The sequence below is a fragment of the Jatropha curcas genome, chromosome 7, assembly GCF_041381405.1.
Source record: "Jatropha curcas cultivar XTBG-Jc1 chromosome 7, XTBG_Jcur_1.0, whole genome shotgun sequence".
Lineage (NCBI taxonomy): Eukaryota > Viridiplantae > Streptophyta > Magnoliopsida > Malpighiales > Euphorbiaceae > Jatropha > Jatropha curcas.
Genome location: NC_143157.1, coordinates 29,535,189 through 29,556,806, shown reverse-complemented (window position 1 = coordinate 29,556,806; position 21,618 = coordinate 29,535,189). Strand labels below are relative to the sequence as shown.

Here is a 21,618-nt window from a genome sequence, read left to right as displayed (position 1 = left end):
AAACTTCCTATGAATCATGTACAGGACAATAAGTCTTGCAGTGCATTTCATTTAATTTTATATTTCTTATATTACCAATATAATAAAATTAATGCTTTTATATGAACAAAAGGTGTAAATATTAGTATATAAATAAATAAATGAAAAGCAAAAATCCAGAAACCCAATCTGAAGAATCTTTCACTTTACTAGTTTGCTTTGTTCTAATTTTCTGTTGGAGCTTTTTTCCTCTCATGATATAACCTTTTATAAGTTCTTTCTAGTCATCATTACTCGGTTGAAGAAACTCAAAAGTTTAAACATTATATATATATATATATATATATATATGTATCTACTTCTAATCCATTTCCTTCGCTTTCTTTCTTTTTCTCTCCTTTCTTTTCAGGTCCATATACATATGGTTCAATAGAAAGATCCCAAATTTGAGTTTCTTGGCAAGTTGACAACCTTTGTTGTATGGAAATGGAAACAAAAAAATGTAACGCCGAAATAATGGAGTTATACGGAAAAAACGGAATTTTACATTTTAGGTAATTACAAGTATAAAAGCTGTAATCCATAGTAAAAGTAGTTAGCTAGACAGCGGCATCAAATCAATAATTTCAAGCAAAGATGATTCTATGACGTTCTTGAATAAATATGAAGCAAGTAGTAGAAAGAAAAGGCTGGCGAGCTGCCACCAATTTAAGGCAGCATTAACACGACCACCGTAGGGGAATTGGTTTTGGACACTTTACCAATCAAGCAAATGAATTATGACATTTCGTTGTAATATCATATAAAAAAATTTTGGACCCTAATCTAAGAACAAAGACAAACTCCATGGTTGGTTGACAGTCAGCACCTGCCTTATTTTGAGGGCCCTTTGATGATTCTATGACGAGCGTGCACTTTATTCTCATCCCACATGCTTTCTACAGCGACTCAACTCATTTTCTAATTTCATCACATTCACACCCCAATTATCAATAATTTGCTCATCTTTTTCCCAGAAAACGATCGATTAAGAAAAGACGAGTAGTATATTATTTATTGCAACAAGGGTCAACAGTTGAATAAAAGTTGACTCCTTACATGAAAAAAATAATAATAATAATAATAATTGAGAGAGTAAAAAATTTATATTCTATAAATTTAAATAGAATTACTCCTAATCTGGCTAAATCCAACTCTCTATGTTCGTTGGTTTGGATATTGAGAATGGACCTGTGGTTTGTTTTGGTGTTTAATTATCATCCTCCATCTTTGTTGAAGAGAAGAATGTCTATTTTAGTAATTTACAGCTGCTATTTACGAGTCAAACCCACTGAAGCAGCTCTCAACAAGAGAGAGTTATTTATTTAGACTTTTGAATCTCGTCTCCCAAGTCCCAATAAAATAATAGTTTAGAAAAGGACAGGAAAAGAAAAGCAGGCCCATTCTGTAATCGTATGTCCATTACTATGTTATGGGCTGATTTGATGGGCCATACCGCCAGCTGGTAGGCTCAAACGGGAATTTCGCTGCTTATGAATAAATTAAAGGATCGAGGATAACCTAACATTGCTCCTCATATCATACTCTTCTCTTACCCATCCATTTCTGTCTGCCTATTTCCATTGCTCTCGTTGTTCTTTTCGAACTCTGAAAATTCAAATTTGTTCATCATTTACTAGCCGTTTTCTTTGTCTTATAGTCCATCAAAATCACATAAACTAGCTAAGTCAGCAATGATCCTTTCTTCTTGATTTGGTTAGCTTCAAATTTAGCTTATAATCATACAAAAAAAGCACTTACTAGGCTCACTAATTTGTGTCTCATCTGTTTAGGTGTTATGTGTAGTGACTTTCTTATAATAATCAATATGTAATTATTTAAATTTTAATAATTAATATAATTTATCTGGAGAAAATCATCGCATGTGCATTGCACGTACAATTTAAATCAATAATCTCTCAAATTGTTATTTAATTTTTTAATTTTATATATTGTTTAACTTAGGAACTTAGAGTGAGGAAAGAAAATAAATAATAGCTAGTTATGTCTTTTTTTTTTTTTTCTAAAAAAATGAAAAGAAGAAACACTCAAAGAAAGGGGAGAACTAAAAAAGAAAAAGAAGAAGAAAACCTCTTTTTTTGAGTAACGGCTAGTTGACAGTTTGAAATGCTTCATTTATCCAGCCCACTTCACCAAGTAATGGGCTTTCTTGTTCTTGGTGTTGGGCCAATCCTTCGTGCTCTTTGGATTTTGTTATCGACTTATGGGATCTAGGTAGGTCCCGATACGGTCCCACAGCGCACACGTTTTGGTTCCCGCGCAGACAATGACGTGCCCGCAATATAAGCCAGAGTTGGTGCCCCTCAAGGAAAAGGTATGTTCCCATATCATTTTCCTGTATAAAATCTCACCGTCTAAACCTCAAATCATACAAAATGTCATGGGACCGAGTATGCATTAGTGTTATGCAATGCTGACATGGCCTTGTACCGTTGACAACCTGTATGATTTTATAGTAGTCCCTACCGCACTTGATCTTAGCCGAATCTTAGACCGTAAAGTCGTCTCATTACAAATTCAAAACAGAAAGAGAAGCGAAGACATCTATCTATTTTCCCTTTCCCGTTTTGCGTTGCAACGAAAGTGTTTTTGCGAATTTCTTTTTTTATTTAAATTCCAAAAGGCAAAAATAATTTTAAAAAAAAAACTATATCGTCACTCCCCGAAACCTCGTTTGAATTCCGCCACGACGACAGCTATACTAAGCTGTAGTTCGATTATCCCTAACGCGTTTCTCATTTTTGCATTCTTTCTTCTCAACTAGAAAAACCACTTCATTTTACTTGCTCTGTGCAAAAATCATGGCTTTGAACTTGAATCTGCTCTTTTTGATCCTTTTTAGTACGGTACCCTCCGCGATCTCGCAAACAAGCACCTCAGCCGACGAAGCACCCGCTCCGGCGGCCAGTGCGTGTAATGGGATATTCTTATCGTATCAATATGAAGGAGGAACCCAACTCAAGCCCACCGTTCCCACTAACCAGCCGTACAGGTTTGAGTCCACGCTGAGTATACAAAATAACGGGGTTGATGAGTTGAAATCGTGGAAGGTCTTTGTGGGTTTTGCAAATGATGAGTTGTTAGTCTCTGCATCTAATGCTATTCTTGCTGATGGGACTAGCTTGCCTGCTAAAGTTGGGAATGGTACTGTTTTTGCTGGGTATCCCATGACTGATCTCAAGACGCCAATTGAGACTGCGGGTGATTCGACTCAGACTTCGGTTCAGGTAAAGTTGTTGGGAACGCAGTTTGGTGTGCCGTTGAAGGATGTACCTTGGCCATCCAATATCACTCTGGCTAATGATGGATTTGTTTGTCCTCGGACTACCAAGGAAGGTGAGTTTGCAGTTTGTTTTGGGTTTCAATAAAGTTCTGATTTTGAAGGTTTGGTTTATGGTCTTGGTCACTTATCTATTAATAAAGATGGTAATTTGATCTGGTTGGAAGTGGGAGATGTATGGGGTATAAGATTAAACCTATTTTGTTAGAGGAAAAAAGATTAGTGATCAGAAAAAAAGGTTTCAGATCTTATCCAAAGTGAAACTATAAGGTTTTGCTGTAAGCTATTTTGATGTATAGATTTGATCTATTGGAGCTTCAAACATTTTATCGCTATGTTTGATTATTCTCATTAAACATGTTTTGGCTCTCCGATTCTCGAGGAGAATTTCTTGCATCTCCTTGAGTTCTAATGTTTGGAAAATGAAATTGAACACAAAAAAACTCTTTTCTTCGTTATTTCTTGAAATTATAACTTGGTGTATCAGTTTAGATTTATCAATTATCAGAGAATATCCTTTTGAACTGTGGAGTACTTATTCTCCCATCAATTGCTTTTACTAAAATATCATCGAAAGTAGAAGTATCACATGATATTGCTCTAACTTCGAGTTCTGTTCTGAAGTTATATGTGTTTCTACAACTATTGATGTCCATCTTTTTTGGCTTCCCAGGTAGTGTAATGTATCTTTGTTGTACCAAAGACGAGAAGTTCAAAACAAACATCACAGTGGAGGAGGAGTTCCTGCCTCGCCGGAATGGGGACCTCACGATTATGTATGATGTGATCAGAACATATTCTTCTAATTACTGGGCACAGGTTACTATTGAGAATCACAATCCCCTTGGTCGTCTTGATAACTGGAAATTGAGCTGGGATTGGATGAAAGATGAATTTATCTACACCATGAAAGGGGCTTATCCATATGTTGTCGATTCATCTGACTGCATATTTGGCCCACAAGGTACATATTATAGCGATCTGGATTTTGCAAATGTATTAAACTGCGAAAGAAGGCCAACAATCATTGACCTGCCTCCAACAAAGTTCAACGATACAAGCCTTGGGCTGAAACCCTATTGTTGTCGAAATGGTACTATTTTGCCACCGTGGATGGACCCAAGCAAGTCAACTTCAGCTTTCCAGATGCAGGTTTTTAAAATGCCTCCAGATCTTAATCGGTCTGAGCTCTCACCACCACAGAACTGGAAGATCAATGGCACACTTAACCCTGATTATCAATGTGGTCCTCCAGTTAGAGTAAGCCCTAGCCAATTTCCAGACACAAGTGGTTTACCATCAAATTCAACTGCAGTTGCTAGCTGGCAGGTAGTTTGCAATATCACTCAACCGAAGGGAGCAAGCCCCAGATGCTGTGTATCATTCTCTGCTTACTACAATGATTCAGTCATCCCATGCAACACCTGTGCATGTGGATGCCCCAGTAACACAGCTAGGACTTGTAGTAGAACTGCTCCAGCTGTTCTTCTTCCACCAGAGGCACTCCTAATACCTTTCGATAATCGAAGTGCTATGGCTAGAGCTTGGTCTAGCCTTAAACATCTAACAGTCCCAAACCCTATGCCCTGTGGAGATAATTGTGGGGTTAGCATCAACTGGCATGTTTATACAGATTATACTCGTGGATGGAGTGCAAGGATCACGATATTCAACTGGGATGAAATTTCATTTGCGGATTGGTTTGCTGCAGTACAGTTGGACAATGCAGCTGCTGGTTTCGAAGCAATGTACTCATTAAATGGAAGCAGTTTGGAGGGCGTCAACAATACTATAACAATGCAAGGCCTTTCAGGGTTGAACTATCTTGTGGCCGAAACTGATGCAGCTGATCCAACAAAAAATCCTAGGGTGCCTGGAAAACAACAGTCTGTGATTTCATTTACTAAGAAAGGTATACCTGCAGTCAATGTGGCTGCTGGGGATGGGTTTCCTACTAAAGTATTCTTCAATGGGGAGGAGTGCTCACTTCCTAAAATATTCCCAACAAGCAACAGCAATAGAAAGGGATCGGCTACAATTTTTTCGGTCCTTTTAGCAGCTATCCTATTCATGCTGATGAAGCAGTAGCTGTGAAAGCAGAAAACTTGTAATTCTTTTAATTCTTTCAAGGGTCTGATATATAATTTCTCACTCAGGAAGTTTCGCATACAAGAAAATATGCATACTGAGATTGCTATGCAGCTTCGTGTTGCTAGCACCTAGCAGGTGTGCTGTTGTGCTCTGCACATTCTGAACGGATGATGTATAATAACTGTAATATCATTTTTTGTTTTCAAAGCGAATGCACAATTTGACATGATGTGTAGGCATTGTTGGACAGTAATATTAATATTCATTATTCTCTTCTTTTTAAGGTTGTCTGGTGATGCATATATGTTAGAGCTGGAGGTTCTTGATGTTCATTGTTGATTGAACATTTGAACAGGAAAAACTGGTGCAAGGCTACCAATTTTGAGGGCATTTCTATGATTCTTGGATACCCAATCTAGTCGAATCGTCCTATCCCGACTGATAAATCCTACTTTGGTCTTTCGACTTCTGTGCTTAAACTTCCAATGAGCTGTGAGGATGACATTCGAAACGCCAATCCTAAAAGCAAACCATCGCTTATTGCTAACATCAAGGTTTTGTCGTTTGTATCGGTTGAATCTTGTCATGAAACCAGGCCCAATTGGATATTTCCAGTTGAGTAATCGCGATATTTTGTGTGGTTTTGCAATTTATCGAAAACTAACCATGGGGTACGTGAACGAGAAGTTAGAAGAATGAATAACGACAACTTGCCAGAAAAATGGAAACCGATTAGTTCTCGTTTGGTGGTTTTATAAGAAATAGCAGTGCCGTTTCGTTAAATTCGTTAAAACTAACAAACTAATATACCGAACTTCACAATGGAATTAACAGATAAGAGAAAAAAAATATATCTTTCATGAAGCCATATTCAGCTCGAAGCTCGCTGCTTCCTCAGTTAATGACCATATCTATTTCATGATAAAAGAAAGTGAAGTTTAACGTCTCATTACAAAAATGCCAGAAAAAGAAAAAAAAAATCAAAATTAAAGCACAAGAAAACATCAAGGAAAAAAGAAATTAAAATTACCCAGACTTATGTCTAGAGGTATCAAATGGAATTATATACATCAAGGTCAATTCCTTAAATAAGAAAATATAAATAAAACAAGATGAAAAAAGAAAAAAAAAAAAACTTGATGTGTTATTAGAGTTAGAAAATCTCCTAAAATTCTGAAAAAGTCTAAGAAGTTGAAGTTGTCTTCATAACTCAGACCAATGGACAACTCCACAAACACCCTAAAATTAGTTGCTTCTCACTAGATTTCCAACCCAATGCAGCCAAAATTTTGCATGTATGCCCTTGGCATTTCATGCAGTGCTATCGCACAAGATCTGCAAATACCTTCCAGACAGAATATGCAATCTGGACTTCCCATTTGTCTGCTTTTCTTTTGTCCAAACTAAACCAGCTGAACACCATCATATACACAACAAATGCAGCTATGCAAAATCAAGCAATTGTGTCCCCTGATAAGAAAAACACTAATTTGAACTGCATCCCTCTGGTTACAGAAGAGGTAAAATCAAATTCTTCTGTGACAGCAGGTATGTACATCAGAAACTGCAAAGAGAACTGCTACACAGGAATATTATCCATGGGATACCCATCAAAGTCGAACTCATTTTCAGTAGGTCCTACACTTCCTTGCTGCTGCAAAATTGAAGAATTTTGACACAACAGTTAGAAACCAAAAGTCTTAAAGCCAATACAAAGAAATAAAGAGAAGGAACCAACTTGTTTGAGAAGTGCGCTCATGAGATCTTCCTGGCCAAACTGGTCAGGAAAGAGGCCAGCCTGACAGTTTGCATCAGGAACTGTTTCAGACTTGATCCTCACTGAATTATCAGCAAAAAAGTTGTTGACATGTTGTCCTACACTTTGTGGATTTACGTGATCAGTGGCATCCCCAGCAGAAAACATCGGTTTGCCTACAGCAGATATATTCCTGTTCTGGGCAGACCCTTGGCTAGAAGAAAAGCCTTGATGAGATAAAACTGATGGCCCAACGTCAAGGTTGCTTTCTAGAGAGTTGGTTTGATGAGAGGCAATGAAGGTCATGCCCACATTCTGTAGTTCCCAATCATGGGATTTATGCTGATTCAGATCACTAAAAATGTCATAACTTGGAATGAATCCTACTGATCCTTTTATTTCTGAGTTAACATCTTCTTGAAATGCCCCCTTGGATGTGAGACTGGATATCCCAGGAGAATTTCCTAGAGGAAAGCTACTACCAGATAATTCTGCTGTATTGTTCAAGGGGAAATTCAACATTGAAGGTGATTGTGAAACTGGATTATATCCAGTCCCTCTACCATTTTCAGCTAAACCGTTTCTTGCTAAAACTCCACCAGCAATTGTATTAGATATAACAGGCTGCCCTGCAGACGATGGAAGGGTGGAAACAAGGCAGCCGGTCGTTTCATTTAGTATCTGGCCCCTAGACTGTGATTGAGACATCTGCATCAGCAACGAATTACTCTGACCACCATGGTTATTGACTTGTATATTCATGTTACCAAGAGATTGTGCTGAATGGTGCAAATTTGCGAGCTGCTTAGGCTCCATGGTTGTTGGGATTCCATGAAGTAAGTTCATCTGCTTACCACTGTTCAATTGTTGCTGTTGCCCATCGCCAAATCTCAATTTTGGATTCTCAAAACTAAAAAGATTTCTTTGGTCAACAATAGGCATGGGCATTCTAGCTTTTACTGCTGATCGACCAAGTCCTGCTGCTTGAAGTGTGGCAAGGCTTTGTGCTGGTATTTGACCTGTAGCAGCAAGAGTTTGAAGATCGAGTCCATTGAGTGAGGACAGCGGCCCATAAGTTGCTTCTTGGGGGCTGATGAAAGGATTGCTTAAATTATTCTGGTGTTGTGAAACCCCACTCAGTCGTCTAAGATACAATCGATATTTCTGTACCATAAAGGGAGAGAATGAGTCCATACTAACTCCATATCAAAAAAGAATTTTAGCTGAAAAGATTTGCATGGGAATTCGCTTATCATATACCGTTTACCAAGTAGAATAGCATATTACTTGAATTCTATATAAAGATTGGAATATACTATGTTAAACATATCTGTTCCATACCTGAAGGTGGCTAGCAACATTTTCTCTAGTGAGCCCAGGGACATTCATCAACTCTAGAATTTTCTTAGGAACAGCCTCTGTCCACATAAAATGAGAAAATTAAGAGAATCTTATATTGGAATAGGAAATTGACACGGAGACAAACACTGAAAGGTAAATAAAAATTGACTAAGAATCTTGAAATGTGATTCTATCATGTTTGTATGGTTTATAAAAATTCCAAATCTTTTACCAAATATTTCTGTTCAGATTCCTTTAATTTCATTGGAAATGAAATCCAACTTCAAGTGTAATTTTCAATATTATCCTGAGATTCCATTTGATTATCCCAAAAATATGAGCAGATAGGATGAATCAAAAGTTAACTGCCCCAAGACCGCTCCTCACATGCAAAACTCTCACAAGCATGAAGCATATGAAAAATAGGCAGCAAATGAGCACTGCTGAATTGAAAGATACAGGTAAAAAAAAAAATTTAAAAAAAAAAAAAAAAAAACAGAAGAAATAAAAAGACAATGGTAAAGATACATACTGTCAATGCCTAGTTGATTAACTGCTGCAACAAACTGTTGGTGGAGTTCAACTGACCAAACTACACGCGGCTTCTTTAGTGTGGATGTATCATCCCTCTCATCTGCTTCATCTTCCTCATCTTTCCTCTTCTTTGAGTTTCTCCAATTCCCTTCATTGACTGAAGAAGAATAATCTGCATCCTCAGACTGTCTCTGCTGCCGATCTCCTTCTTCTACGCTTCCTGATTGCTCCAAGTCCTTCATTTCATTCTTTTTCTTCCGAACCACGTGCTGCCATATGTTTTTCAGCGCCTCTATGCGAACTGGCTTAATCAAGTAATCACAAGCACCATGGGTGACCCCCTTCATAACAACATTTTTCCCATCATCTGCTGACATCACTGTGAAGTTCACAAATTATACATGAGACAACAAATCAAATCTAAGCTATTTGAGATATAAATCCATCTGAAGTGACAGCAACTTACTGATAACAGGCAGATCCATCTCCAGACCAATGTATTCAAGGAGTTTAAATCCATCCATGTCTGGCATGTGAACATCACTTATAACAATATCATACCCATTTTTGTTCTCTCGGAGCATGGACAATGCTTGCTCTGCTCGAGTGCATTTAGTAACTGAAAATTCAAATTAACCTAAATTAATCAATCAAATTACACAAGGACCAATCCTCTACTCTCTCATTGACATTCATTCACAGATAAAACTCCAATCCTTTCACAACAAGCAAACAGAGATCAAATTCAAACCAATCTCTAGCAAATAAACAGTAGATTTCAATTTGCCATTAATCTTGCAGAAGACAAGTCAGGTCAAACAAATTAATAAGCTTAACGAAATCCTTGACTTTGGAGCAGAACATAATTGCAGCTCGAAGTAATACAGATGTGACCCAAACCCAAATCTAAAAATGGAAAATCATATCTCCATAGGCAAAATTATTAAAGTGCGATAAGAAAAAAAAAAAACATCATTGACGCGTTATATAGTTAAAAAATACATCCAAATGGAACAAAAGAATTTCTTAAAGCACAGAACTGACACTAGAACAACAAATTTAAGAGAAATTGTACCGAAGAGATAGAGGTACAGTTGCAAATAAAAAAAAAAAAAGTTCTTTATAGTACCTTTATAAAGGCAAGTTTTAAGCATCTTCTCCAAGATCATGAGACATGTTGGATCATCATCAACAACCAATACTCGCAGGCCTATCGGAAACTGATCGGAAACAACATCCCCAGCTTTCCAAGCTACACTAGAGCTGGCCGTTGACATGGATCCCTTTCCGTTACTGAGATTCATAGCTTAGAGAAACCTTTGATCCCAAAGCAAGAATAGAAAAACGAAGTAAAGAAAGCAACTAAAATTTCACATATTTGAAGTTGAACTTAGAACTTGGCATCAAATAGATTGATACCCAGTTCGAAAGAGAAAGAACCCAGTTGAAATACGCAAGAAGGAAGTAATTGGAGAAAAAGCAAAGGAGGAGAGGAGATTTTGGATTATTAGAGAAGAGAATTTATATATATTTATTTGGATTGAAAGTTGAAGAAGACATGGCTTGTATCAGCTTCAAGCTCAATTTCTCTGTTTCTGGGTATTATTTTTATTATTGTTTTATAATTTAATTTTTTTTTAAGGATTATTTTATTCAAAAGTGGGTCAGTCCTGGAAGAGTGGATCCAGCTCACACATGAAGTTAACTAACTCCACCGCATATCTAAATCTACTCCAACAACAGCCCCAACGTTAAACCTTTGTCTCCTGTTTTTTACTGCTATTACCTAGTACTTTAGGTCTTCACTTTTACCCCACTCCGTTTACTACAATTTACTTGGTCATTTTATCTTTTTTTTTTTTTTTTTAATGTTGTTATTTTTAATTAGAATTTATCTCAGATTATCTTATGATAAAAAATAAAAAAACCAAAAATCACAAATTTAATTACGAAGTTTTTGTTTTCAGAATAATAAAATTATTATTGTCACTAAAAAATTTTTATAAACTTATTATCGTAAGCAGTCCATAAAAAATCTAATCCTAAAACCTGTATACTATATATATACTACATATTCCCAGCAGTACAGGTAATGGGTCGCGATCTTCAAAGCATAAATATAGCACCTGATGAAGAAGCTACTTGAGAAATAAAAATTGACAATTAGTTTGAAGTTAAACAATTCATACCCACATGTTCATATTTGTATATCCTAAAAAGGATAATTTCTTGAAAATTTCCAAAATTTATAATTCAAAATGTGAGGGTTTGTAACTATATTTCAAAAATTTATAATTCAAATTTATTGAAAATTGAAAATTTTTTGATTTTTTTTTTGGATTGTTCAATCAAAAACCACCAGCACTATTATATATAGTTGTATGAAAGTAAATGTAGGCTTGGCAAGCACCACTGCAATTGTGGGTTGGTTCAGTTTCTCCACTTTGAAGTTCCAAGAGTGGTCTAAATTCATATATTTATGTATGTATATGAACTCACTTTTTTCTTCTTTAAGTTTCATTGGACAGAAGCTTTCTGCTACTTATTGCCTTTCTTTTCTTTAATTGTCACAAAAGGTGAAAACAACCCAACCATAAGTAACCAGTCCTTACGGATTCCCCGTGACACTTCTAACAAACAAACGGAACTCCAAATGGGTATCCCGTATCCCGTCCCGTCCATCCAAGATCTGTAATCTTCTTCTTCTTTTTTTTTTTAACGCTATGTTTGTCTGTTGATGGTAACCCTTCATCAGTTTTTTCTTTTTTACCTCTCTGTCTGTCTCTGCTTTAATTTCCATACCATTGCCATGCTTTGCTTGCTGACACTTTCTTTATCTTCCCATTCCTACCCAGACCTTCTCCCCCTAGACTGACACGTGTCTTTTGCAGCCGTTCATTTAAGATAAGGTCTCTTTGGCTTATATTGTTCCCACTCCTTCCGCTGCATCTTTTTGGCATTTTTTGTTCTTCCCTTCCCATCAAATTGTAATGTAAAACCATTTTTACAGTGGCGAATGGCGATTTTAAATTTTGACTTACTAATTTTATAAGTAAATTTATCTATAATCCATGTCTAATCATCTTTCTATTAAGCATAATAAAAATCAGTGACTCCATAACCAAGAACCTAGTTTTTACTTTTTAGTTTCATATTTGAGGTTGTTGAATGGATTAACAATAGGGGTTGCTTTTTTCACTGCAACGAAAGCTGTGAAATAGGTAAAGTAGCATGCTGAAAACGTATATTCCCTGATAACTTTTCTCTCTCACGATGAATATATTTTTTTCCACTCAAAACCCGATAAAAAGCAACCTCAGCAGCAACCGTTCTTGATGAATAGTCTAAATTAAAAATATTTATTGGATTTTCACATAATCTTCCAAAGTTATAAAATGATTAAGTAAGTTGAGTGTTTGTGGCTGGTTCTATCTTTTTATGGAAGAAGAAGCAGAGGGAATGCTTTTAAGGGAAATCGAATATGTGTAACTGCGAGAAAATTACTATCACGCGCGCATTAAACTATCATTTGCTTTTGTAAATTGTCATCTCTCTTAGCTTCATTGGACCTTTTGCCACGTGGCGTCTCTTGGAAGTTGTAGAAAAAGTCACAGTAACTTTTCTCATCTTTTCCTTTTTTTTTTTTTTTAAATTTTACATATAAATATTATTTTCTACCCCTTGAGTTGTGCCCTCTTCTATCGTGATTACATATAAATTATAATTTTACATATAATCCGAATATTTATAATTCATAATCTTCCATTTGTGAATACCGAAGACTTATTTAATTATAAAATTGAAAATTAATAATCTAAATCTTTATTCGATTTAAAAAAAAAAATAAATTTTAGTATAGTTGAATTAAATTTGATTTATAAATTTTAATTTTTTACTCTAACTCTATTATTTTCTTTGCTTCTTGTTCCCATCATAAGATTATCACATGCATAACAAGGGTGGTTAAAAAAGGTAAAAAAATATCACCGCGACAGTGAATTTAATTATCTAATTATCCCACAAACAAAAATTGTCCCATCTATTCACTTTGCTATGTAACTTTTTGTTTGGTTGCAGAAATAGAGCGAATGAATACCATATGACAAATATATAATCCTCAAATTTACACCAAATATCCAGCTATATTAACAACACCATTTAACAATTTTGAAAATAAAAAGAAATATAGGGACCCGCTCAGCCCAGATAAGCCAAGCCAAAGGGTTTAAATGGGACCCACAGACCCACTTTCAACGAGTCCACATCAGCTCAGGGAAGAATAGACGTGACGTGTTAGACGATCTTGAACTCACAACCTGACGGACACGTGGTGCTGTCGTTAGTGCGAGTTGGCCCCACTTAAATTAAAAAAAGGCCTATTTGTTATAGAGTTGAGTGGGACCAACGCGGGAAAATTGGTGGGGTTATTTTCGACTGGGCCCAGTTGAGGTGTACGTGCTCACTTGATACCCCATTCTCCGTTCGAGCTAGGGAGGCTAGTGGCGGAGGACGTAGGTGGTGGGTGGCTGAGTACGGTAGGCCTGGGTCCTTGTGGATATGTGGCTTTGCAATTGGTAAAGGTTTTATATTATAAGCCACCGGATTAGTCTGACAAGAAAGCACCGCGCTAGCGAACTATAAACACCTGTGTTATAAAAGAAAAAGATTTTATATTATGGTGATGGACTCACTGTTTTTTCAATGGATTTAAATGTCAATGAAGCACGTGGCTATTTTATTTAATTTCATACAAATACGAAATTGAGTGATTAACAAGTTAATTTTTGAAAAAATAGGTTATAATTAACTTTGAATGATTGGTCACCTAGGCTATATGTGGGTTGCTGTCCAAAATTCAACTCCATTTTTAGTAACATAAGAAGATGAAGAATAATTAACTATAAGAGGAAAGAAAGGAACAATTTGGGCACGTGGCAGTACAACTTCTGAACCAAAACCTCCAACTACATATATTATATATTATATATATGAAATAGGAATCCATACATGTTCCAAAATTTCATTTGGGTCAGAAATAAGAAATTGTTGAAGTGAAGATTGGAGTACCTGTTGCATAAAAGAAGGGATACCCTATGTATAGTACTAGTATGGAATTAGATCCACATCTCTCGTATTACTAGTACACTTTGCCAGCCTAACAAGCAAGTAGGACCTGCTGGCTAGTTTTCATTGCACTTAAATGAGACGAGATGGATTTACACTAAGACATGATGTAGCAGTGAGTGCATGTACGGTCTGACAATAGATCTATATTCGAATTTTCCTTTTATCAAATAACCAGAAAAGAAAGACCGAGATGCCTTTTTGATATTTTTGGCACATCTTCCACTTCCACCCGCTCTTGAGTAATTGTTTATCCAAACTTGCTAATTTAGTTTCAGCTTGCTAAGATAGACACAAGTTTCTTCATTTTACATGCTTGTCTAATGTCTAGTCAGGTTTTGGATTTTATACTATTAAAACTTAGTGCGTTTCAAAGACATAAATTTGATTATGCAACTTTCAACTTTATCTTAAATACATTTTGTAAATTACAATGTTGTACTAGCTAATTATAATATTCTAATTACATGTATGTACTTTATATTGACATTATTTAACTCCCAATTATACAAAGTTCTCTATTAATTATTATCAATTGGTACATTACATCATACACACACACACACAAGAGTAGTGTATTTCACTTACACTATAAAGAACATGTTGGTGGTTTATTAAAAACAAATAATCACCAAGCTGTTTCAAAAATAAGCTACTCCATATCACTTTGTATCTCTTTTGAGTTGCTGCAATGGATTCGATGGACGCAATATTTTCTGTTGTGGCTACGTATTATGAAATAGTCTACTTGCTTGCTTCCAATTTTTATATTAGAATACAAAAAAGAATCATATATATATATATATATATATATATATATATAAAGTTTAAGAGAGATAATGGGTTTCTCAAGTTGGCAAATTGGAAGCATGTGTATAATTTGGATGCATGAATGCATGTGGATAACAGAAAATTTTTAGGGCATCCACATGACATGTCTTTAATGATGAAGCTTATAATTTCAGCAACCAAATATTGAAGCTAATTGGAATTTTACTTGCTAATATATATATATATATATATATATATAGGGTTTATGCATGGCATACCCCCCTTAAAAAGAAATAAAAATCAGAGAGAGTAAGATTTGTTGGTAATTGCAATTATGTGGTAGTAAAGCAGCACCGCTGTTGGTTTACCTGAAACATGTAATTAATTGCACATGGAGCGGAAAAAGCGGCTTCTCGATCTTTTTTACCAAAAATGTACATAACATAATCAGGATTAGGTTGGAGTAAGACTGTAAGAGAGATAAAGAGGAAAGAGAGAAGAAGAAGAGAGGGAGGGAGGTGGGCTACTGACAGCATTGAGCCAATATTATTGGCATGATTGGTAAGTCTGTCAACATCCATGATTGGATTGGATGGTAGAGCGTCTTTGTTGATCAATCACTAATCACAACAAAACAGAGTATTATTGTCAGTATAGTCAGTCAATGACATGGTGCTTGTCTCTCAGAAAACACAAATAGGCCCATTCCACCGACATTTCAGGTAGCTTGGACTTGGGCCTTGAGCTTTGAAATGAAGTCCAATTGTGCTTCTGTTTATTTTAGTTTGCGGATTTTGAACGGTTAAAAAACATTAAAAAATGCTCTCGTTGAGAGTCGGACTCAAGACCTCCCGCTTACTAAACGGGTGCTCTAACCAACTGAGCTACGAGAGCTTGATATTATAGCTGCTTGTATAATTATTTTACCGATGTACAGTCATGACGACCTAGTGAAAAAAAATCTTCTTGGCATGTGATGCAAAGTTGGAAACTGCCCCACTCTTTACTCATGGTCTTCTACGGTCTGGTTAGAAGTTGAAGGAGAAAGAAAAGTCTGGTGGTGAGACATTCTGCAATTAAACAAAAATTTAGACCTCTTTTTGCAAACAACAGTTTTAATAAAAAGAATGAGAAAGGGTCTGAACACGTAGCCGGAGTTTGGTGGAGAAGAGTTTCTCTGCTCTTTCTCTCTCTCTCTCTCACTCTCACTCACAATTTCCTCGTCCCTTCCATGCTCTCATTTCTTCCATCTTTCTTCTAGGGTTTTTTTTTTTTTTCTAAAATCTATTTATCATATTACGGTCCATAAGTTCAATAAATTGCACAATCGCCCCTCTACCTAATTTTACTCGTCATCAACAAGGTTAAACATTGTGTAAAAGTTTGCGATCGAAGTACCAAATGGCTTCTGATTCGTGGAGCTCTCGCCTTTCTACTTCCTCAAGGCGCTTCCACTCTCGATCTGGTTCAGTCTCTAGAACTCCTTTTAATTTCCAATAATGCCCTTCTTTCCGATGTAGAAATGTTCTGACGATAGATTAGAGGTCCTTGATTGTCCTCTAATGAAAATTTATATGTTGTTTGTTGGTTTTAGATCTATATGAGGAAACTGATGTAGACGAGGATTTGAAAGCCGAGTTTTTGTGTCCGTTTTGCGCTGAGGATTTTGACGTGGTCGGACTCTGTTGTCACATCGAGGAGGAGCATCCTGTTGAAGCCAAGAATGGGGTACGAGTTTTAATATTTTCTCTTGTAGTGTAGTTATTTTACCAAGCGATGACACTAATTTTTGGGGTTGGAAATGTTTGCTTTAGAATTTTCTTGTTCTAAATAATTTGTCTTTACACTTGGACAATCATTGGCAGCGAAGAAGGATTTTGTTTGTTGAACTATTTTGGGCTGATCACTTGGAAATTGATGCTAAATGAATTTCAAGATTTTAACTATAGATGGATTGTGGAGTATAGTATATTACTTTTTGTTATTTTCTTTGGTCCTGATAATAATGTTATGCGATTGTGTTTTTTACTTTCCCCGAGTTTATGGCTTCATCCCTTATTCGAAATGGAGAATTGCTTGGATTGTCTCTACATTTTCTGACTCTTTGCTTCTAAGGAGATTTAGCTGCCTTCTAAAGTACAATGCTGTCATTTCAGTCTTTAAACACTTGACTGACCTGCTTTTTTGAGTGCTTCTTACACTTAATCATGGTGGTTTAATATGGGTGTTTTTATATTTACTGGTTTAGATAATTCATAATGGCCTTTGCTAAATTTTTGTTGGAATTATCTGTTTCAGGTGTGCCCAGTCTGTGCTAAATGTGTGGGAATGGATATTGTTGGCCACATTACTATGCAACATGGGAACTTCTTTAAGATATCCTTTATATTGAATTTGCTTTCTTTTTATTTTAAGTTTTTGGTCCTGTTGTGTGATTAGCAATTGGAAGAAGGGATGTCTCTAAGAGGATCCTTTCTTTCATAGGATCCTCTTGAAGTTTAAGGAATATCTTTTACCAAGTCTAACCTGCTACTTGTTTTTACTACTGCTTCAAAAGTATTCCCTCCTTTTCATCTGCTTTCTCAGTTACTACTTCGATTTCATGACTTCTTTAGTTGAAGTAGCCTTTGTTTGAAGTTTGCTTTTGAGTTCTGCATGTTGATTATATCACTGAAGTCAAAAGATCTCAAAGGTTTTGTTGTCATGTTTTATTGCTTACTTTAAATGTGGTCTTTTTGTGTTCCTTGATTTGAGATTACGTGCAGCGGAAAAGGAGATTGAGGAAGGGGGGATCTAACTCAACATTTTCCCTATTGAGAAAAGGTCTGCGAGAAGGGAGTTTACAATCCCTTCTTGGTGGATCTTCATGCTTTGTGTCTTCATCCAACTCAGAACCTGATCCCTTGCTTTCATCATTCATATTTAATCCACCTGCTCTTGATGAACCTTTGAGTATACAGCCTCTTTCTTCAGTTGAAGCAGGCTCAGTAAAGGAGAGCACAAACGAGGAGTTTAGAGAAAGGTATAACTTACTGTTGCAGTTTTTAGAATTTCTCTAGTTGGTATTTAGAAGTGAACTGAAGAGCCTACAACCTCCGCATGTCACTTAGCTGTATCTTATCTAAAAGCCACGAGTGACTTGAATGTGTTGTGGATAACTTTTTGATCAATAGAATGAAATGAATTTCTTAGTATCTGAAGTTTTACTAATTCTCCCAAAAGAAAGGGAAAAAAGAATGGAGATTGCATATGGATATGAATTTAGAGTTGAATATTAAAACCTGTCCAAGCTATTTTACTGGTGTATTGTTTGACCAATTATTACTAGAGAAAAAGGAATAGTATACTGAGAGTGAACCTTGTGTTAAGCTCAAGTTTATCATCTACATTCATTGATCTACTGATAGATGGCATTGATCGGTTTATTGTGTATGGGGAGGAATTTTGTTGATTGCAATAAAAAAAAAAAAAAAGGTTTGTGGATTTTTTTTGTTTACATTTCTAACTTGAGTTTTCATGGCAACAGAAATGTCCAACAGTTGCTGCTGTCAGACAAGGACCAAGAGGAGAAGTCTCAGAGGTGTAAGTTTGTCCAGGGTCTCCTGTTGTCCACCATTCTTGATGATGAGCTATAAGAGTAGGGTTGGGTAAATCTAATGGGTTTGTTAATATAATAGTAGGAATGGGAGCAATCCAAGAGGGAAAATGTTCGATTTATAAGTGATAATTAGCTAGGTCAGATGAACTTGTATTATCACTGTATTTATAGCTTATTATTCGCATAATGGAAAGATGGAAGAATACATCTCTACTCGAGTATTTTTGCTCTCTGTGTTTACATTCTAGATCACTTTTATATTTACAAATTACATGTACTTAAAATGACACTATGTCCAGCCATGGAAGTGGGGCAGGTTTCCATAGGCACCCAACCTATTTCAATCCATCTAAAATCAGTTTGGATATTAGTTAAATAAATTTGGAACGGATTAAATATTAAATTTTATTAGGTCTTACGGGTTAATATTGTTAAAATGTTGTTTTTTAAACTTAGCCCCTTTGTGTTGATATTGGCTTAAATGACTTTCTTTAAATTTTCTTAGCTTATCCATGAAAGTTACAGGATCCTACTCCAGTTTTTTGGGGTTAAAAGTCTAAATGAATTTGAAAACAACCGCCTGTCACGACCCGATTCTACGGGCCGGACCGGCACTAGGGCCCAGGTAAGCTTAAGGCCCCCGAGGCCCGTAGTAAGCCTGAAACCCTAAAATTTGCTATCTTAATATAAACTTCAAATATTCAGCCCATATTACAAAAAAAAAAAAAAAATAAATAAATAAGCCTCAAGATTTTATTTCATCTCATTTCGTCTACGATAATACACGACTAAATGTAAGTAAATTCTACAACTGCGGAGTCACTAACTGTTTGATATACATAGCCTTTTATACATACAGTTACATACTGAAATAATTATGGAATTAAGGAAAATTTCTTTGATGCCTTGCGTCGAAGAAATGTAACCTAAATCGAACTAAAGAGGAACTTACTTCCTGAAAAATTAAACAAGACATGTGAGTTTTTCCTAAAATGATAATTATTGCACAACACATACAGTCACACAGATGTGTAAACATATCAATCTAGTCATCCGACTAGTTATATGCTCACGCAGCCAGTCACACAAATGGCATGTCACCAGCACTCACAAACAATATCACCTTCCAATAATCACATCACGTGGAAATTGGTCTGTGGCGTCACCGAAACCCCCGATGAGCCGTCCTCCCACATGGCCCATCCTCTCATAACGTGTGCACCAGGGAGCCGATCCCCCATACTGGCCGACCGGTCTAATCCTCACTTGACCAGCCCTCTCATTGTTTTTCCATTCTCTCTTTTCTTTTCCATACCAACAGGAGGCAACCCGGTCGTCTCCATCAAATCTAGATCATCAGGCGCTCACAACAGGAGGCCACCCTGCGGGCTGCGATCAAACCTAGATTATCCGGTGCGCCCAAATAAAGAAGCCAACCTGTGGTTAACCGTAACGGTAACAGTAGGTGCACACGGGGGCGCCGATCTCCCATTTACCCGGCCGACGGTCCAGTTTTACAATTCATCATAATCAGGATCCATGCTTTATCGACCGTCCTCACAAACCCATGGTGACCCACTTCATCCCAATTCCACACAAGCAAAGCACAGCAATATCACAACACAAATAAATCAAACATTGCAATCAAATGCAGACATATTATTCAATTAGACATCGTGATGCAATGCACCATTAAACATCCAAAATCAATGCAAATAAATAAATAAATAAATAGTATTAGCAATTAACAACAATAATATAATAAATAACAATATTAACAATAATAATGTAAATAAATAAATGAATATTTAAATAGTTAAATGAATAATAAAGTTTATAAACAACCAGAGCACTATATTTATTATGTACCAAATTATAGAACTAATCTAAATAAACTTATTAATTATGTTGTTAATTAAAATTTATTCTAATTTCTATCAAAATTTCGGCAGCATCTCCCCTAAAAATTGGACTATCTACCAGCTCAAATATCACAATATTTTATCAACTTAACCATTTTCCAACAAAAGATACATAATCTCTTCGCAAATCCTACTAATGAGAATCCCATAAAAACAATTAGTACATCAATTATGTAGAGAGAATTTAAATTCACCATCAAGTCCCTATTTTTGTTATTAACTTCTCTATATTAAATTGCCTTTCTGAAATAACTTGTTATTTTATTTTCTTCTACCGAAATTTATTTTATTTTTCTACCGAAATTTCTTTTATATTTCTACCGAAATTTCGGCAGCATCTCCCCTAAAAATTGGACTATCCACCTGCTAAAATATCAACAATTTATCAATTATATAACTCAATCCCTATGGCCCATCCATTGGGCAATAAATCGAATAAAATTTCCCATCCTCCTTCAATCTCAACACTACCACACACAACCAAAATTATGATTTAATATAACATTATGTCTACACTACCTTAACCCCTACTTAATTCTATTAATATACCATTATCAAAGTTCCTTAACTAATTCAACACTAATGAAATATATGCTGGAAAAATAATCAATGCAAAAGAAATAAATTAGCTAATCACAAGACTAAGAAAAACATTCTAAAATTAGTCCAAAAATTAAATTTATATACCCAATCTTGCTGCCGGAATTTGTTCAACTGGAAAAAGGGAGTTACGCGTGTTGGAACTAAGGGTAGGTGAGAGCAATGGCGTTGAGTCCACCAAAACAGGCTGCTACGCTCACCAGAACTGTGGCGCGAGCTAACTGGACAGCAGGGGGGTGGTGGCGCAACAGCGCAGTGGCGCAACAAGATGGCGCTGCGTTCGTTCTTAGTGGCTAGAGACACGCTGAAGCAAATGGCGGAGCTGTGTAGCAGCGATGGCGCGATCTGGGGATGGAGCAGGTGGTGGCGCGACTCTGCTTCTCGCCAAGAAATGTAGACGCAGATGAAGAGGGGAAGAAAGAAGGAAAGAAAGAAGAAGAAGAAGAAGAAGAAGGAGAAGGAAATGGCGGTGACAGTGTGCTGTTGGTGTCCCCGGTGATCGGAAAGCGCAAGAATGGGGGAAGGGGAGAGTGGTGTGCGTTAGAAATAGAGGAAAAAGAAA

The 21,618-nt window shown here is 36.2% G+C and overlaps 3 protein-coding genes and 1 non-coding gene across 5 annotated transcripts; 2 read left to right on the top strand and 2 right to left on the bottom strand.

Moving 5' to 3' along the window:
• Positions 1-2,584: 2,584 nt before the first annotated feature.
• LOC105643497 (COBRA-like protein 7) lies at positions 2,585-5,693 on the top strand. The gene is made up of 2 exons (XM_012228625.4): positions 2,585-3,375; positions 3,993-5,693. The coding sequence occupies exons 1-2, from the start codon at positions 2,841-2,843 to the stop codon at positions 5,405-5,407; spliced, it is 1,950 nt and encodes a 649-aa protein (XP_012084015.1). The 5' UTR covers positions 2,585-2,840; the 3' UTR covers positions 5,408-5,693.
• A 721-nt stretch (positions 5,694-6,414) lies between these two features.
• LOC105643496 (two-component response regulator ARR1) lies at positions 6,415-10,653 on the bottom strand. Of its 2 annotated transcripts, none has more exons than XM_089723893.1 (6): positions 10,171-10,653; positions 9,508-9,660; positions 9,040-9,420; positions 8,508-8,584; positions 7,149-8,330; positions 6,415-7,061 (listed from the first exon to the last, which is right to left on the bottom strand). In XM_089723893.1, exons 1-6 carry the CDS (start codon positions 10,343-10,345, stop codon positions 6,990-6,992), a joined length of 2,040 nt encoding a protein of 679 aa, XP_089580019.1. In that variant the 5' UTR covers positions 10,346-10,653; the 3' UTR covers positions 6,415-6,989. The 2 variants fall into 2 exon arrangements, with proteins under 2 accessions (XP_089580019.1, XP_012084014.1); XM_012228624.4 differs by having other exon boundaries at positions 6,415-7,064; positions 10,171-10,652.
• Positions 10,654-15,756: 5,103 nt separating this feature from the next.
• Positions 15,757-15,830, bottom strand: TRNAT-AGU (transfer RNA threonine (anticodon AGU)). The gene has a single exon. It is a non-coding gene; the product is annotated as a tRNA-Thr (tRNA).
• Positions 15,831-15,985: 155 nt separating this feature from the next.
• On the top strand, positions 15,986-18,755 carry LOC105643494 (protein DEHYDRATION-INDUCED 19 homolog 4). Its single transcript, XM_012228623.3, has 5 exons — positions 15,986-16,401; positions 16,531-16,664; positions 17,235-17,312; positions 17,696-17,958; positions 18,463-18,755. Exons 1-5 carry the CDS (start codon positions 16,338-16,340, stop codon positions 18,569-18,571), a joined length of 648 nt encoding a protein of 215 aa, XP_012084013.1. The 5' UTR covers positions 15,986-16,337; the 3' UTR covers positions 18,572-18,755.
• Positions 18,756-21,618: the final 2,863 nt, after the last annotated feature.

Bases quoted from the DNA above. Each gene is read 5' to 3' on its own strand.
- LOC105643497 (XM_012228625.4), top strand. From the start codon at position 2,841: ATGGCTTTGAACTTGAATCTGCTCTTTTTGATCCTTTTTAGTACGGTA. The intron at 3,376-3,992 runs GTGAGTTTGCAG...TTGGCTTCCCAG, and splicing joins TCCTCGGACTACCAAGGAAG to GTAGTGTAATGTATCTTTGT.
- LOC105643496 (XM_012228624.4), bottom strand. From the start codon at position 10,345: ATGAATCTCAGTAACGGAAAGGGATCCATGTCAACGGCCAGCTCTAGT. The intron at 9,661-10,170 runs GTACTATAAAGA...TTGAATTTTCAG, and splicing joins TAAAACTTGCCTTTATAAAG to TTACTAAATGCACTCGAGCA. The intron at 8,331-8,507 runs GTATGGAACAGA...TTTATGGTACAG, and splicing joins ATGTTGCTAGCCACCTTCAG to AAATATCGATTGTATCTTAG.
- LOC105643494 (XM_012228623.3), top strand. From the start codon at position 16,338: ATGGCTTCTGATTCGTGGAGCTCTCGCCTTTCTACTTCCTCAAGGCGC. The intron at 16,402-16,530 runs GTTCAGTCTCTA...TGTTGGTTTTAG, and splicing joins GCGCTTCCACTCTCGATCTG to ATCTATATGAGGAAACTGAT. The intron at 17,959-18,462 runs GTATAACTTACT...TCATGGCAACAG, and splicing joins AACGAGGAGTTTAGAGAAAG to AAATGTCCAACAGTTGCTGC.